The sequence below is a fragment of the Saimiri boliviensis genome, chromosome 4 (assembly GCF_048565385.1).
Source record: "Saimiri boliviensis isolate mSaiBol1 chromosome 4, mSaiBol1.pri, whole genome shotgun sequence".
NCBI lineage: Eukaryota > Metazoa > Chordata > Mammalia > Primates > Cebidae > Saimiri > Saimiri boliviensis.
The window spans coordinates 143,704,397-143,720,652 of record NC_133452.1 but is presented as its reverse complement, the minus strand read 5'-3'; the positions used below and the strand labels follow the sequence as shown (position 1 = coordinate 143,720,652).

The following is a 16,256-nucleotide window of genomic DNA, read 5'->3' as shown; positions in this document are numbered from 1 at the left end:
CCTTCTTGTCTCCTGTGAGTTATGCTGGCTTTCCTGCCTCTACATTAACCCTTCTTGCTCCCTCTCATTTCATAGATCCTTCTCTGCCTGGTCTTAAATATTGGTATGATTTATCCAGGGCTCTTTCCAAGACTAACACCTCTTCCCATTCTATGGCTTTCATCAGAACAAGCTCTTGTACCCCATGGTGTTGCCTTATCCTTCCTTGTCCCTGATTTTCAGGTTTATTGCCAGTCTGAACCTTCTCACCTGAACTCTAAAACCTTACTTCTGGCAGCTTAATGGACATGTCTACCTTGTCCCATTGTTGCCTCAAAATAACCTGTCTAAAAATATACTCATAGAGCCTCTTGCTTTTATCACCTAAATACTTCTTCATCCATGCCTTCCTCTTTTCGCTAGGGTTTAATTCCTAATCATATATCTCACTTGCTTATATGTGTTGATCTAATTATATATACCATTCCCAATTCTCATCTCACACAATTTGAACCCTCTCTACTACTGATTTTTCCTTATTGTGTATATTACTGGTTTTATTATATCAATAGTAATTTTAAAATCATTAAGAAATAACAGCTATTATAGTAATTTAGGAGGCATGAATTTTAATAACCGAAAGTAATTATGGTTAACATGCTGTCATATTTCCTTCTGATTTTTCCTACACATATATTTTCTATAACTGAGACCATCCTGAATATCAAAGTATATCTTTCACTTTTAAAAATTTAACAACGGATGGTGAAGTTAGATTCATATTCAACAACTTCTGCCGAAACAAATTCCAGAGAAATCAGAGTTAAACATGAAAATTTAAGCCATAAAAGTTCTTGAGAATACATGGATGAATGTTTTTTAAAATCTCAAAATAGGGAAGGCTTTTATATGTATGATGTGTAATGTGGAAGCCATAACATAAAATTTGGTATACCTGACAACACAAAAAGTGACCATTTCTACATGAGAAAAATAAAAAGCACCATGAACAGAGCCAAATGGCAACAAACCAGAGTGAATATTATAACACTACACAAAAGGCCAGCTTCTTAAAGACCTCCTTACAAATCCATTCAAAAGACAAGTCGCTCAACTAAGGAAAGGCAAAGTATATAAACAGAAGTACAAATAGACTTGTGAAAATGTGGTCGTCGTCATTCATAATAAGAAAAATGCAATTAGAAGTAAAATGAAGTACTGGTTTTCACCTATTGATTAGCAAAACTCAAAAAGTTTGTTGATGCACTGTGTTGGCAGAGATGTTGGGGATATAAACTTGTACTTCCTATAAGGAAAGTAGCCTAATGGTGGATAATTTTTATAATATTTTACCCAGTGAAATATTTATCTATCTTTGGCCTATCAGTTTCACTTTAGAGAATCCATCCGACAAAGAGACATGCCCATGATGCTACTGTAAGCAAGGATGCTGATTACAGCCTTGTTTCTAGTAGTGCAATTGGAGACAACCAAAACATCCATTAGAAAGCACTACCTAAATGAATTCTGGTTCATCTGTACAATGAATAGTATACAACCATTTTTAAAACTGAGTCACCTTTATTTGTGTTATTATCAAATGATCACTAAGATAGATTTTAATTTAAAAATTAAAGGTCTGCAGTATGTTGAGAATGCTACTGTTTGTGAAGGAAAAAAAAGAAGTACACATAGATTTTCATATGACTCTGATGCCTCCAGAAAGCTGTATAAGAAACTGCCAACTATAGCATCTAGAGAGAACTGGTTGTTTAAGAGACAGAAATAAGAGGGAGACTGATTTTTTTTTTTTTTTTTTTTTTTTTTTTTTTTTTTTTTTTTTATTGAGATGGAGTTTCACTCTTGTTGCCCAGGCTGGAGTGCAGTTGTATGATCTCAGCTCACTGCAACCTCCGCCTCCCCAGTTCAAGTGATTCTCCTGCCTCAGCCTCCCAAGTAGCTGGGATTACAGGCATGTGCTACCATGCCCGGCTAATTTTGTATGTGTTTGTTAGAGATGGAGTTTCTCCATGTTGGTCAGGCTGGTCTCTAACTCCCGACCTCAGGTGATCCACTTGCCTCAGCCTCCCAAAGTGCTGGAATTACAGGCATGAGCCACCACGCCCAGCCTCTACTTAATTTATATGCATTATTTATATGCTAAGGATATTAATATTGTCATATTTGTTTCTAATTGGCTTAGGTCTTTAAAGATGAATAGGAGTTAGCCAAGAATCCAGCTGGAGAAGGATGCTCCATGTGTGGAGAAATAGCAGAACTACGGAAGAGAAAACCAGGGAGACTGCAAAGCTTTTAGGATGGCTGGAGTTGGTGGTCCTTTCTGGAAGCTGATAGATGGAGTGGGAGAGATGAGCAGGAATCTGGGGAGTCCCATAGGCCATCCACGCCAGTGCAGGTGACTGTTATCTCAAGATAATGGAAAACCACTAGGGAATTTTAAACAAGGAAGTGTGCCATAGGTTTTATTTACAACTGTCCAAAAATCCAGAAGCTTTGATCTCAAAAATGGGCTTTCTCATGATGATTTCACTTTCTGCTCCATGAGCCTCCATTGGTTGCTCTCGTTTTTAAAACAATTAAACTTAGTTATTTCACTTACTGTTAGTGCTTTTATTAATAGCTCATTCCCTTGAAATGCTCTCATCCACTTGTCTTTTCTTAAGACACTGAACTATTTGTAGGAACACTTGAAGCAGAGTTGAAAGGTAAAATGATCTTTTTAAGCTTTGCGATGCCAGAGACAATTTTTTTAATGCCTCTTCAAATGGACAACCACTCGGCTTTATACCAAGTACTTAACAAAGATTGGATATGGCTTATCCACCTGTGGAGGAGGAATAGCCTAGGGTTCAAAATCACAGCCTCTAGCGTCAGCTCTGCCACTTACGAGACGTGATCTTGGCCTACTTTTTTTAAATCTGAGTTGTAGTTTGTAAGGATTAAATGAGATAAATATGTATCAGGTACTTAGTACACTATTCTGTGCATGGTATGTGTATCATAAATTTGTAGGGAACCAGCCCTACATCACCCGTGGGTACCCCGTGTTTGGTGGCGACAAAGGAATGAGAAAAAGACAGATAGAGATAGTGGGATGAGGGGGCCATCTCTCATTACTTTGGAGGAGACAGTAAAGGCCCCAAACTCTGATCACCTACACCATTGGTTACAATCAGTTTGATCTACAGGGTAGGGGTGGAGTCATGGTGGGGAGAGGGTGATGGTGGAGTGAATCAGTGAGCCGGAACTGGTGTGTCATTCTAAGGATTGACAACAGTGGCAGTTTGGGAGTTTCACAAAACAAGAACATGTGGTTATCTTTAGCTTATTATCTATGTACAGCTGGTGGAACACGGACCTTACAAGGAGCCTACAAGTCTGATTGTATCATAGTGCTACGAAAGGGTTTTACGTCATTGAGCACAATGTTTATGGTAACAGAGCCAAGGTCACCCTGTGCCAGAACATGAGACATGGAGAGGCCTTTCTTCTCAGAGGCCTTCTACGGCCTTCCACAGTTTATTATTCCTTGTTTATATGTTACTCATAACCAATTTACATAGGCACTCTGTAAGTCCTTTCTCCTTTGCTACTTTTCCCAACAAAATTGAGGAGAATAATTTTGTTATCCTATTGTACCATCAAAGCAGCAATGCAAATTACTGTGGAAAGCAGCCCTTTCTTTCCTTCTTTTTTTTAAATTGTACTTTAGGTTCTGGGGTACATGTGCAGACCATGCAGGATTGTTGCATAGGTACACACATGGCAATGTGGTTTGCTGCCTCTATCCCCCTGTCACCTACATCTGGCATTTCTCCCCATGTTATCCCTCCCCGACCTCCCCACCCCCCACTGTCCCTCCCTTGGCACCCCCAAAAAGACCCCAGTGTGTGATGCTCCCCTCCCTGTGTCCATGTGTTCTCATTGTTCAACACCCACCTATGAGTGAGAAACATGGGGTGTTCCATTTTCTGTTCTTGTGTCAATTTGCTGAGAATGATGGTTTCCAGATTCATCCATGTCCCTACAAAGGACACGAACTCATCATTTTTTATGGAAAGCAGCCCTTTTCTTTGAGGACTTGAAAATAGGTATGGTATCTAAGGATGTACTTACCTATATTCCATTCAATGTTACCTGCTTAAAGTTCTTTCTTTGCCCTTAGAATATTCTTTGTCTAACCTTGGAGTCCAGGGTTTTATAAGTAAATATCTTGGCATTGTTTTCTGGTTGTTAAATCTCAATGATGAGTCTTCTTAATTTTTCATAATCACTTCTGGGACATTTTCCTCCATTATAAATTTAATTACCTAGGCAGTTCAGTTTGTTCACACTTATTATTCATAAGTTATACACCTTTGCCCTATTCTGAAGGTTAATTTTTTGATACGTATTTCTCACCACCGTATTTAATTTTTCTATGCTTTAGATTTGAATTCCTAGTTTGTCTTCTGATTTCTTTAATTCAGTATTATTGCTTCTTTCAGCCATGTACATATTCTCTAGCATTCTAATCTTTCGTGTTTTCTTATTTTGCTCTTCTTAAAAGTGGGCAAATGAAATACTTCTATATATTTTTAAAATTTAATAGTCAACTTACTGAGGAATAATTTACATGCAATAAAGTGCATCTATTTTCACTGTACAGTTCAATGACTTGACCCACATAAGACCTTTGAAAACACCACCCCATTCAAGAGAAGGACCACTCCATTACGTCCAGCCAGTCCCCGTGGGCCCTTTGTGTTCACTTTGAATGGCTTCTCTTTCTTAATTCATCTCTTCATGTACAGATCTCCACCCACTGAACCTGAGACCATTACCCTTGTTATTCTCCACTGTATTCCCAGCTCCTGGCATAGTGCTTGTATAGTAGGCATTTAGTATGTATTCCTTGAATGAATTCTAATTGTGAATTTTGCAATCATTGCCTTCCAGAATTTGTTTTCATCTTTTTGCTGCAAACCCTTTTTTCATTGTTTCATTTTGTTTTCATTATTGATTATTGGTATTTTTCTTGAGGATATTTTTGGTATTGCTGATGATATTTTGATAAGTTCATTTTTTCATTAAACATTTATTCTCTGTGCCAGACACATACAGTGATGAGCAAGAAAGATTAAAGTTCCTATTATGTGGGGTTTACATTGTACTAGGAGCTCACATTATCAGAAAGAAGCTTTCTGCCCTTCTTCACTCTTTATCTACCCAGAGTGCATGTGACCTTCAAATGATCCTCGAGCTTCCTCTCCATAGGCGTCGTGAACCATTTTATTATACACCACACACATACACACACCATAACCCTAAGGCTGTTAAATTACTTTGAGAGAGAAGAGCCTGAACCAAGATTGGGGCTGAGGAGTTGGAGAAGTAGAAGGTGATTCAGAAGGGATGTGGAAAGTTGAAATTGGAGGATTTGTGATTGATTGCATATGGAGAATTCTGGGAAAGGAAAGAATTTAGGATGAGTCTTGAAGTATTTGACTTGGGCAGTTGGCTTGGCTGCATGAAGATTCTCCTACCTGAGAAAGGAAATATTGGTCCTCATGGGCACTCTAGTTTCGAATGTGTTCACTGGAAGCATCTGTATTTTAGTTGACAAGTCCAAAAGTATGTGAATTTGAGTATGTGAATTTGGACCTCAGAAGGAAGGTCTAGACTAGAAAAATATTGGTAGCCAGTGGCACCTATATGATAGTTAAAACCTTTGACAGATGCAATTGCTGGCAGAGATCTTATGAATAAGAAAAGAGGTTCACATACGTGCCCTAGAGAATGCAGAATGAGATGAGCCCGCAAGGGAGCCTAGGGAGGAGTGGCTAGGCCAGACACAGTGGCTCAAATCTATAATCCCAGCCCTTTTGAGAGGCCAAGGCAAGAGGAGCACTGGAAGTCAAGAGTTTGAGACCAGTCTGGGCAGCATAGTGACACCCTGTTTCTACAAAATAAAAATTAGCATGGCATGGTGGCATGCCCCTGTATCCCAGCAACTTGGGAGGGCGAGGTGGAAGGATCGCTTGAGCCCAGGAGTTTGAGGCTACAAAGAGCTATAATAGCACCATTGCACTTCAGCCTGAGTGACAGTGAAACCCTGTCTCTAAAATAATAAACCTAAAACTGGTGGTCTGTGTATTACACTGACTCCTCTTTAGACATTAAGACTTGAATGTGGGCCGGGCGCGGTGGCTCAAGCCTGTAATCCCAGCACTTTGGGAGGCCGAGGTGGGTGGATCACGAGGTCAAGAGATCGAGACCATCCTGGTCAACATGGTGAAACCCCGTCTCTACTAAAAAATACAAAAAATTAGCTGGGCATGGTGGAACGTGCCTGTAATCCCAGCTACTCAGGAGGCTGAGGCAGGAGAATTGCCTGAACCCAGGAGGCGGAGGTTGCGGTGAGCCGAGATCGCGCCATTGCACTCCAGCCTGGGTAACAAGAGCGAAACTCCATCTCAAAAAAAAAAAAAAGACTTGAATGTGAAAACTTGACCTCCAGAAATTAACGAGTAACAGTGTCATGGAGGCATGCAACACAGTATTGTCAGATGGCATGGCCTCAAAGATGCATAAGGGTGAATCAGAGATCTTGAAGCAACAGCAGGCTCCCAGAATACACCAGCATCCTCCTCTGAGTCCTGTGGAATATGGGGACATGCTAGAATCTAGCAGCTTTCTCTTGCACAGGATGTGTCCTTCCAAGTCGTTGGAAGTAAATGAGAGTTTGCCCCACAGAGGCCAGTAGAAAGTATTGAGCTTTTAATGTTCTTAGAACACTTGAGTTAAAGTTGAAGAAGAGCAAGAAAAGGCACAGATGTGTTTGTAGGATGGATAGACAGAGAAACCAGCACTTGAGATGCTGGTGAAGATGACAGAAATGAAAGGCATTCCATTAGCTGGTTTCCATATCACACGTTGGATGCTAAAGCTGATCGGAGCCAGCAAGTGCTCAGAGCCTGTGATTATGGCTGCATTTGGTGTTTCTGGGAGCGGATTGAGTAAACCAGAACCTCAAGTACCAAAGAGCTTTCGTTACAGCCTGCTGTGCTGCTGTGCAGCTGGGAAATTGGAGTGAGTGGAGGAATCTCAGAAAGGCGTATAATCCTTGGAAAGAACCTGTGAGAACTTGAGATCTAATGACAGAATGAAGAACAAAGGTTGGGGTGGAGGAGGAAAGCCAAATGGGAATCTCTTGTGCAAAGAAGCACCAAGAAACTGCCAGGCTTCAGGAGGGTGGAGAGAGCAGTGTGTGTGAGAGCATCATCACCTCACTGTTTCTGTGGATGCAGGCTGCTTCCTTGTATTTGGTTCTGTTGCCCTTTCTGTGTTAGTTTTTCATGTCTTATTTCAGACAGCATCAGACTTATTAGGATCATTCTAATGCAAGGCATTATGTAGCAGCTGGCTGCCATTTTTACTGCAGCATCTGCAAATTTTTCTTTGAAATGTTCTTGCTCAGTGATATGGTTAAGAGGCTGATAGCCAGAATGTGCAAAAAATAAAAAAAATTAAAATAAATAAAAAGTAAAAACCAGTGCAGGGCTAGGATTGAAATAATTGGTGGTTAACCCTCTCCCAACAGATTTGAAGATTCACCCAGATTTGTGATGACGTTCACAGAACTGTGATCATTTCAAATAAGAATTCTTACAACTAAGAAATAAAATGTTCATGCAGTGGTAGTTTTGTGATGCTGAGCCAGTGAAATATTTTCCCTTAGGGCAAAGAATAACACTTGGTGCTTTAAGTGGGGCAGAGAGAGCAAGAAAGCATTCATCTCGAAAGTGCATCAGAAATTTGAACTGTGACTCTTGATTGCTTTAGACACATTTAATTCCAAGATCCAGAGCATCTTTTCTTTAGGTAAGGACTTTGGAGAGCTGGGAAGACAAACAAGAATACATAGCAGAATATTCTGACGCTGGACCTTGAACTCAGTTGATATAAACTGTTGAGTGTTTTAAGATATTTTCTTGTTTCCTTAAAGTTTGGAAGACCTTAGGTCTTTACATTCCAAGCAGTACTCCTTTTTTTTTTTCTAGCTGTTCTAAGCTAGTTACTAGCTTTTAGAAAAATGAGTTTAGTGATGACTTGTTATTGCCCGTTTGGTTTTTCCAAAAAGCCTATGCAGCATCCCAAATGAAAAATTAATAGATAATTCCTGGAGGTAAATTCATGTTATAAGCCAATTTTGCATATGGAACAAATATTAGAATTAAATTATTTTGTCCTCTCTTTGCTGCCATCACTGCCAAAAAAGAAATTGCTTTGGAGGAATGTGTGGGTGTCAAGAAGAACAGTGATACTGTGTTATATAAATAGCCATTAGGCTGTGCAAGGAAGTGTGCCAGAAATTGCTGTTAATTTACCTAGTTGCTGTCTAAAATCTTGTTAGATTAGCAGCTGCACCTGAGGAGAGGCTGTATCTGATGTATTCTATTTGTAAAATCCTCCCATATCCCTTTAGAAGTGAATGAGCCCCTGTTATCTAGCAGCTGCTAGTATATGGATTCCATGCCTAATCACTACAGCCCTTTAAGATTGATACTGAGCACTCAACAGCTCCTCTGAAATAACTCCAGCTGGTTCACAGAGGGTTAAGATCAAAGTCTCAGCAATGTCTTACATTCTGAAAGTACTAGTTTCTAAACTCTTCCTTTCTCCTTCATGATTCCTAATGTTAAAGATTTAGTTTTACTCTTGCTTTTTAAATGCAAATAGACCTGACATTTGAATTTTTTAATGTAAACTGCCTTTTTACTTTAGAAAAGTTTATCTAAAGCAAAATTTGTCCTTTCTAAAATAAGGCTTCCCTGTAAGTTATACAATCTCCCAATAACCCCTCCCCGCTACTCCCAAGGAAATTGATATTCCCCTCCTCTCATTTCTTTGCCTGTATTTCCATTCTTCTATTGCTAAGCATCACATGGATTCTTTAACTGGTGTTCAAAGTTAAAAGCAGAGCAGTTTGTGATCAGTAAGAAGACTAGAGAGCCAGGCAGTGTGGCTTGTGCTTGTAATCCTAGCTACTTGAGAGGCTGAGGCGGGAGGATAGCTTGAGCCCAGGAGTTTAAGACCAGCCTGAGCAACACAGCAAGTCCCCATCCCTTCCAAAAATTTCTTTTTATTAGCCAGGCATGGTGGTGGGTGCCTGTAATCCTAGCCACTGTGGAGGCTGAGGCGGGAGGAACACTTGAGCCAGGAGGTTGAGATTGCAGTGAGCTATGATCATGCCACTGTTTTTCAGCCTGGGCAATGGAGGGACACCCCATCTCTAAAAAGGAAAAAAAAGAAATAGAGAAAACGGTATCTCACGTGTGTGGCTCAGTCTGCTTCTCCTTAGTCTTGTGCCTTTCAATCTGGAGTAGACATAGAGTTAGGCAATAGCCATCTGAGTGTGGGAGTATGTCTAAGGACTGCTGAGTTGTCTGTTGTGGCTAATTATCCAGACCACTCTACCTTCTGTAAACACACTATGGTGTGACTGTAAGGGTGCAGGACGAAGGCAAAGCTACGGCGTGAGGACAGGGAATGCTAATTGCATTAAGGCATAGCAAGTGTTAAGAATAGCTTTCATTTATTGAGTCTTTCCATATAACAGGCTTTGGGCCAAATTCCAGACATACATTATAAAGCCTAATCCTCCTAGCAGCACTTAGCAGTATTATGCCTTTTTGAAAGATGAGGAGACATGGCCTTATGTTAAGAAGCTTGCCCAAGTTCACACAGGCAGTAGGAGCTGGAGCAAGGCTACAAACCCAAGCCTGTCTGATCTGCAAACCTTGCTCTGGAACTGCTGTCCTGTACTGCAGGTGATCTGTCTGGTTGGGGGTGAGTGGTAGGTGTGTGCACTTTCAAGATGGTGGGGAAAAAAGCTTGTCGGCCTAATTTCACAGTTTCAATTGTGGTGGCATCCTAACGTGGACCACAGAAAGGGAAGTGAGAGCCAGAAGATGGAACAGGAATTGGAAAGCATAGGTCACTATCTGAGTACATGCAAATGTGGTCGTCATTTAACCTCTGAATTCTTTTCTTTTCTTTTCTTTTCGAGACAGGGTCTTTCATTGCAGCTAACCTCTGAATTCTTGATTTGTCCCCGTACATTGAAGGTTCAATTATCCATGTTAATAGAGTCAAGTCAGATGCACATAAAGCTAAAGAACCAGTAATCTAAGGAATATTTCAGTAGCAGTTTGCCATTTGCATGTGACTTGCTGAAAGTAGATTTATTTTCCTAAATCTGTTTGCTTAGTCATCCCAGAGTGTTAATGGATTGGCCTGCCCCATGAGCAAAGATCAAAGTGGATTATCCATAGGGGAAGATTAGACAGTTAATTCTGAAGAACAAGCTTTTAAATTCATTTAAAAGCATAGCCTCAGACACACTGACACCTTTTCTTTCTTTTTTTTTTTTCCTCTGAATTCATTTAGAACGTATGCTGTCAGGAGGATAAGAGATGCCTTCAGAGAAAATAAAAATGTAAAGGATCCTGTAGAAATTCAAACCCTGATGAATAAAGCCAAGAGAGACCTTGAAATAATTCGTCGACAGGTAAGATGGTTCAGTGATGTACTGTTTTTCATTAAGAGCTTTAAACTTTGACATATCCCCCTTGATTAGACAGCAGCACTTTCGGTGTTGGTGATTTACAGAGTAGCCTCGTGAAACTGTTCCTTGTACTAATACAGACATGGAAAGGTGAACTCTCATGTTTTCAAATTCAAGTTGAACTTAAAATACCAGCTTTCCAGAATTTCCAGGGAGTATATTCTTCTGGAAAGCTGAGGCTTCAAGTATGAGAAACTTCTGCATTACTTTTTTTGAAAGCTAAGTTTTCGTAAGATGTACTGCACATGTGTACTTGGATATATTTCAGAGTATAAATATATTCTCTTTTTCCTAGTATTTTGAATCATAATTTGGGATAAACAGAATGTTGCCCTTTTCTTGAAGACACCATTGTGGGTGGTGAACCTGAATTACGTTGCCACGTGGGAGGGGTATCTGTAGGTGCAGATGGTGTAAAGTACAGCTGCTTGGGTGCTGACCGCAATAAAGGACTCTGGAGGGTGTTTTAGTTTTCATTTTGTGGAAGTGCCAGGGATCACCTTGACTTGTGCTTGCTTTTCTCATTCTCATGAGGTGGGTGGAGCATGTGCTGGGGCAGGGTCTCCCGGATGGTCTGATACATCCACAAGAGTAATTAGAACATCAGAGGTTAAAGTCACCTTCCACTGATGGATTTTCTCGCTCTCTAAAAAACACCCTTTTCACTGTTTGTCTTTGACTTAGCAGCAATCACGCAATAAACTCCATTTCTGCTTCTATTCGTGTTTCTTTTACTTGCAGGAAATGTGTTTATAAAGTGTGGAGGGGGAAGCCCTTTACCGTTTTTGTAAGTTATGCTGTACTTTTTTGAAAGGACTTCTTTAGCATCATTGGGAGATGGCGACTTGGCTGACATTAAATCAGACAATAATCTTTCCGTGACCCTTCTTCATCCTTGCCTATAAACAGAATTCAAAAGAGAAGCAATATTTGAAACTATAATTGGCAGTTTATTTCAAGATTAAAGATCCTGTTACATTGCCTACATAATGTAACAGCTCTTTCTAGAATAGCATTTCGGATTTTCATAACCATCCTTGAGTTCTACAGCTATCTAGTAATAGAATAACTGCCACACTCAGGCCTCAGAAATGATCTCTAACTAAAGCCATGAGGATAGTAGGGTACTCAGAAAAGAAACTGATCTGCACATTTGCATATGCTTTGAGAGTGGCATTTATGTGAGTCAACATTTTGAAAACTCAAGAACAATGACATTTCCAGTCACCAGTAGTGGAATTTTATGAGATCTTTTAGCAGTGGAGCATAGAAGCAGCAGCAGCAGCCCGAGTTCTTATTTTGCATAAACTCAGAAAGATTTTGTTCTTTGGCACTTTCTCTGCGTAGAGGTTGGCAAAACAAGTTTTATCTTTAGCGTAAAATTGTACAGAGTACAAACTGCTTAGAAAAGGGGTCTGTAAATAATCTGTGCCATCATTTCTTCCGCTATATCTAATTGTCTATGTCACTTCTTGGTTTGAAATGCTCAAACTACCCTTTCAAAATAAAAAATAAAAACAAGACTAAACCAGCCCTCTGACTTACCAGTGAGTCTACCGCCAGGGCACTCTTGGAGCATGGCATGTACGGGGCAAGGGCGCCCTCCCCAGGGCAGCCTGGCCACTGCACCTTCCTGATGGAGGAAACCCACTGTGGGGCCAGGGCTTCCACAGCGACCTTGCAGAACAGCATGCTGTCACCACTTCAAGGATGAAAGCGTTGGCATCCCTTCAGAGGACCAGTTAGACGTCAGCAGCTGGGAAGTTTCTGCTCACTTCCCTTTCATGTCAAGACTCTTCCTGAATCCACATGCAGCCTTTACCATAGTTAAGGTATAAGGCATAGTGGCCCCCCAAGCCATCTGGCTGCAAGCTGGCATTAGTTGCCTTTGGACTAACAGCCTACAGCATGGTGGAGAGTCTGTATTCTTACACACCGTCCTCTGTACTGGCTCCTGTGGTAGCCTTCTAACCTGTCCTCCAGGTGCCCCCAGCCCCACTCCACCCCACACATGGCTTGTTTTCCACACACCACCACCACAGTGATCTTTTTCAAAAGAAAGATGGAGCCGCTGCCCTGCTCAACCCGTTCCAGGCTCTTGCCTCATGGCACCCTAACATAAAACCTGAAGCCGATCTGAAGTCCCAAGAGGCCCTCCATTGCTCTCCTTTCCCTCACTCTTACCATTTCCATGAACTTCTTGCTCCCATCTCAGTGTCTGTGCACACTGTGCCTGGAGGAGTCCCTCCAAACGTTCCTGTAGCTTCCTTCCCCTTCCACCCAGGCCTGTGCTCAGAAGGAGGCCGTCCTGGAACCACACTATCTAAAACAGACTCTCTCTCCTGCCCGGCCTTAGTTTTCCTGACATCACTTAGCAGTACCTACTATGACATTACTTGTGGCCTTGTCTATTTTATCCCTCTTTTGCAAGACAACAGGGACCATGAGGACAGGGATGTCTCCTATCACATTCATCATCTTCACTGGGTGGGGACGAGCATGGACTCTGAAGCCAGCCTGCCTGTGTTTATGTCCTGACTCAGCTGGCTAGTTATGTGACGCTGAGCAAGACAGTTAACCTCTCAGTGCCTAATGCAAACTCAGATGAAAGTAAGTCCTACTTCTTTGGTTGTAGTGAGGATCAAGTACATTAACATATGCAAAGCCCCTGGATTAATGCTAGCATACAGTAAATGTTATGCAAATGCTTGCTGTTCCTATCCACAGGATCTAGAATATCCTGGCTCTTAATAAGTTTTCACTGACCAGATAAATGCCTGAAGTATGTTCCCTGAGATCACACACCTCAGTCACAGAGTCTACACCACCAAAATCAGGGTGTCTTGTTGGCCACCCGCAGTCTACCTCCTGAAGGAATGAACCATGACAGGAATATGGAAATCTGGTGGAGATCATGACATATTACCCTCATTGAGTTATGATACTCTTCAATCAAGTCTCTCTTCCACATGATGATTTGGACTCCAAGCCCCACCCACCCAGGTGCACGTGGATCCCAGCTTCACCTTTCCACCAATGAGGAAGCCCACAGCCACTTTTCCAGCTGCCAGACATGCACACCGTAAAGGCGGTGCTCACACTGAAATCCTCCACCCACAACACTAACCTGCTTTCCTGCTTTCCTCTCATTCTTCAGAGGGCAGCTTCTGTAGTCACGTGAGTCTGCTTATGATACCCTCCTCCCCACCTCCCATAACTCTAGTAAGTTTTGCAGTTTTTAAAAGAAATTTCTGGACCAAAATGATCTGTTTTTCTGGATAGAGAAACCGAGGTGCAGGAAAGCTGAAAACCTTGTCTAAGACCACATGGCCAGGCATGAGCTCAGGTCTTCTAGCTCCTTAGAGCGAACTCAGAAGTTCAAGGACAGGGGCTCCTGAGTCAGTAGAAGCTGAAAGATAAACATACTCTTAAGTCATCCTCCCATTTTGTTCCCATGTTATTTGAGGACCACTTCAACTCTCCTCAGATGCCATTCGTTCTTCCTTTATATCCTTAATGTGCAAGATATTTAGTCTTCATTGTGATAACCCTGAGGAATTACAGATACATCAGCATTTCTTAATGGCCTTCAAACAGCTCCTAAGGATTACTCTCATTTCAAGAAGTGGCAGGTTGTTTTTCTTTCACAATAAGCAAGTCAGCTTTCTTTTGCGCTTTTTCCCTGATGATGGCCCACTCAGTAGAAGCCAGACATACACTTGTTCTTTCCTTGACATTCTTGGACCACGTCTCCCCTGGAAAATTACCATCCAGTCTGTCAGTCTCGAATCTCTTTCCAACTTCATGCATCATCTCATATCCCAAAATTAGCAGAGACATTCTTCTACCTTTTGATACACTGCCATGATTTCCCTATAAGATGATTCTGTGAAGCCAGCTGAGCCTTAAAGTTCTTCCAGGTTCTCCCTGTCTGCTGAAAGCAAGTTCTGGGCTACCCCCACTCAACCTAACTTCCCTTTCTGCCTCCCAGGTGAGATCAGAAAGGTTTGGGAGGTCTTTTATGTCCAGACAAGCTGGAGCAGGAAAGAATGGAGAAAACTGAGTGGTTTGTAGGATTGGGCAGATAGCTCCCAAACAGTCTGGGCAGCAAAGAAGCACCAAAGGATTTCTACGCTAGACAATTAACAAGGATTCTTAGGTGTTTCCCATCAGAAACGTGATCAAAAAAGTCAGCCAGATGTTGCTTTTGTCTTTGTACTTTGCTCCATTTTGCTATTCTAAATAAAGATACTCCTTCTGGACCCTATTTGTAAGGCATTAGTTAGAATGACTGTCAGTAAACTTCCCTGGCTTATTGCAGCTCTGCAGTTTGCTGCTGCACCCCTTTGGTTTTTAAACAACTGTGAAATTTAGAAATTTAGAAATTTAGTGTTCGCCAAGGAGAAAGTATTTTCTAAGCATTTTGAAATAGAGTTAAAATCTTTGTTATAGCGCATGTCTACAGAAGACAAAGTAAAAGAATGTTGGGAATGGGAAACAGGAATGGGAATGCAGCATCGGAGAAGTTGCCAGAACTGGATTTCTGGATTCTAATGAGATTCCCCTGAACACATGAATTAAGATAATGATTTCAGGAATATTCAGCAAAATTCTAAATGTGTATCAACTCTTCCTTGAAACCTGATTTGAGCTAATATAAGTGCAAAGTTTGGTTACTTTTACAGCTATATGATGCAATCAGCATGAGTTACAGCAAAGCAACCTTTCAGTTCTTGTAGGTTCTCATATAACAGCAAAGCTGGGTAACAGGAGTTGTTTACAAGGTGAGGGGTTGTTTGGAGAGAGGATGTCTTGCATAGTGTGGTTACCCAGGTGAATCCATGATCTCTAGGAAAGGAAGAGCTATTCTGTATTGAGAGGTTCCCAGCCACTACCTTAGGTAGGCTAGTGGGGTTAGCACTAAATTTGCATCCAAATAATGTTTAGTTAACCTACAAAAGACAAGAGGTTCCTAAGATACGTTATCTATTGAAGTCAGGACTGCATCCAGCAAAGCAAGGTGTATCTGTAACCAAAGTAAGCGGATGAAAAAATATATCGTCACTATAGTACGTAATTGTGCAGTACGAAGATAAACTGGATGTGTTTTAATTCTAGATTATGGTAGGGTTTTGGAGTCATACCCATCTTCCCATCAGCTCTTCAGGACTCACTCGTTTCTACCACAGCAGCTGTTCTTAAGCTAGTGCGTTTTTAGTTAAACAACTCAGATAGTAGATGTATTACACTCAGATTTAAGAACCTGCATTTGTAAGAGATTAAGAGCAGATACTATGTACAGCCATTAAAGATCACTGGAAGGGGTTAATATTACAGGTAGCCCGCATTTTTATTAATATGTGTGAGATGAAGCATTTTTATGTTTCTTAGCTTAGACTTTATTTTTCCTTTTGTAGATCACTAAGGCAAGTAATTTGCTGAATTTATTGCTGTTGAGGTAGTGGTAGTTGAGTCTCTGAAACCATACTTGTTTTTACTTTTATTTGTTATTATATGGTTCAGTCTGAATGTGCTGTTGTGAAATTAGAAGCTAGTGAATCATGGCCAGGCCCTCTCTCATTGTCAGTCACTGCAATATCTGCTCCAGTGCCCTAGATAGTGGTCAAAACTTGAATGAAAGTGATAT

The 16,256-nt window shown here is 41.0% G+C and overlaps 1 protein-coding gene across 2 annotated transcripts in view; it reads left to right on the top strand.

Annotated features, from left to right (window-relative positions):
- Nucleotides 1-16,256, top strand: part of LYRM4 (LYR motif containing 4) — a 155,410-nt gene that overhangs the window by 33,677 nt on the left and 105,477 nt on the right. Inside the window, exons 1-2 of one of the 2 annotated variants that reach the window (XM_074398408.1) lie at nucleotides 1,908-2,395; nucleotides 10,432-10,552. In XM_074398408.1, coding sequence (XP_074254509.1) covers nucleotides 2,298-2,395; nucleotides 10,432-10,552 — 219 coding nt within the window. In that variant the 5' untranslated portion in view covers nucleotides 1,908-2,297. Of the gene's footprint in view, nucleotides 1-1,907; nucleotides 2,396-10,431; nucleotides 10,553-16,256 lie in introns of those variants that run through there. The other variant, XM_003927381.4, reaches the window with a different exon arrangement.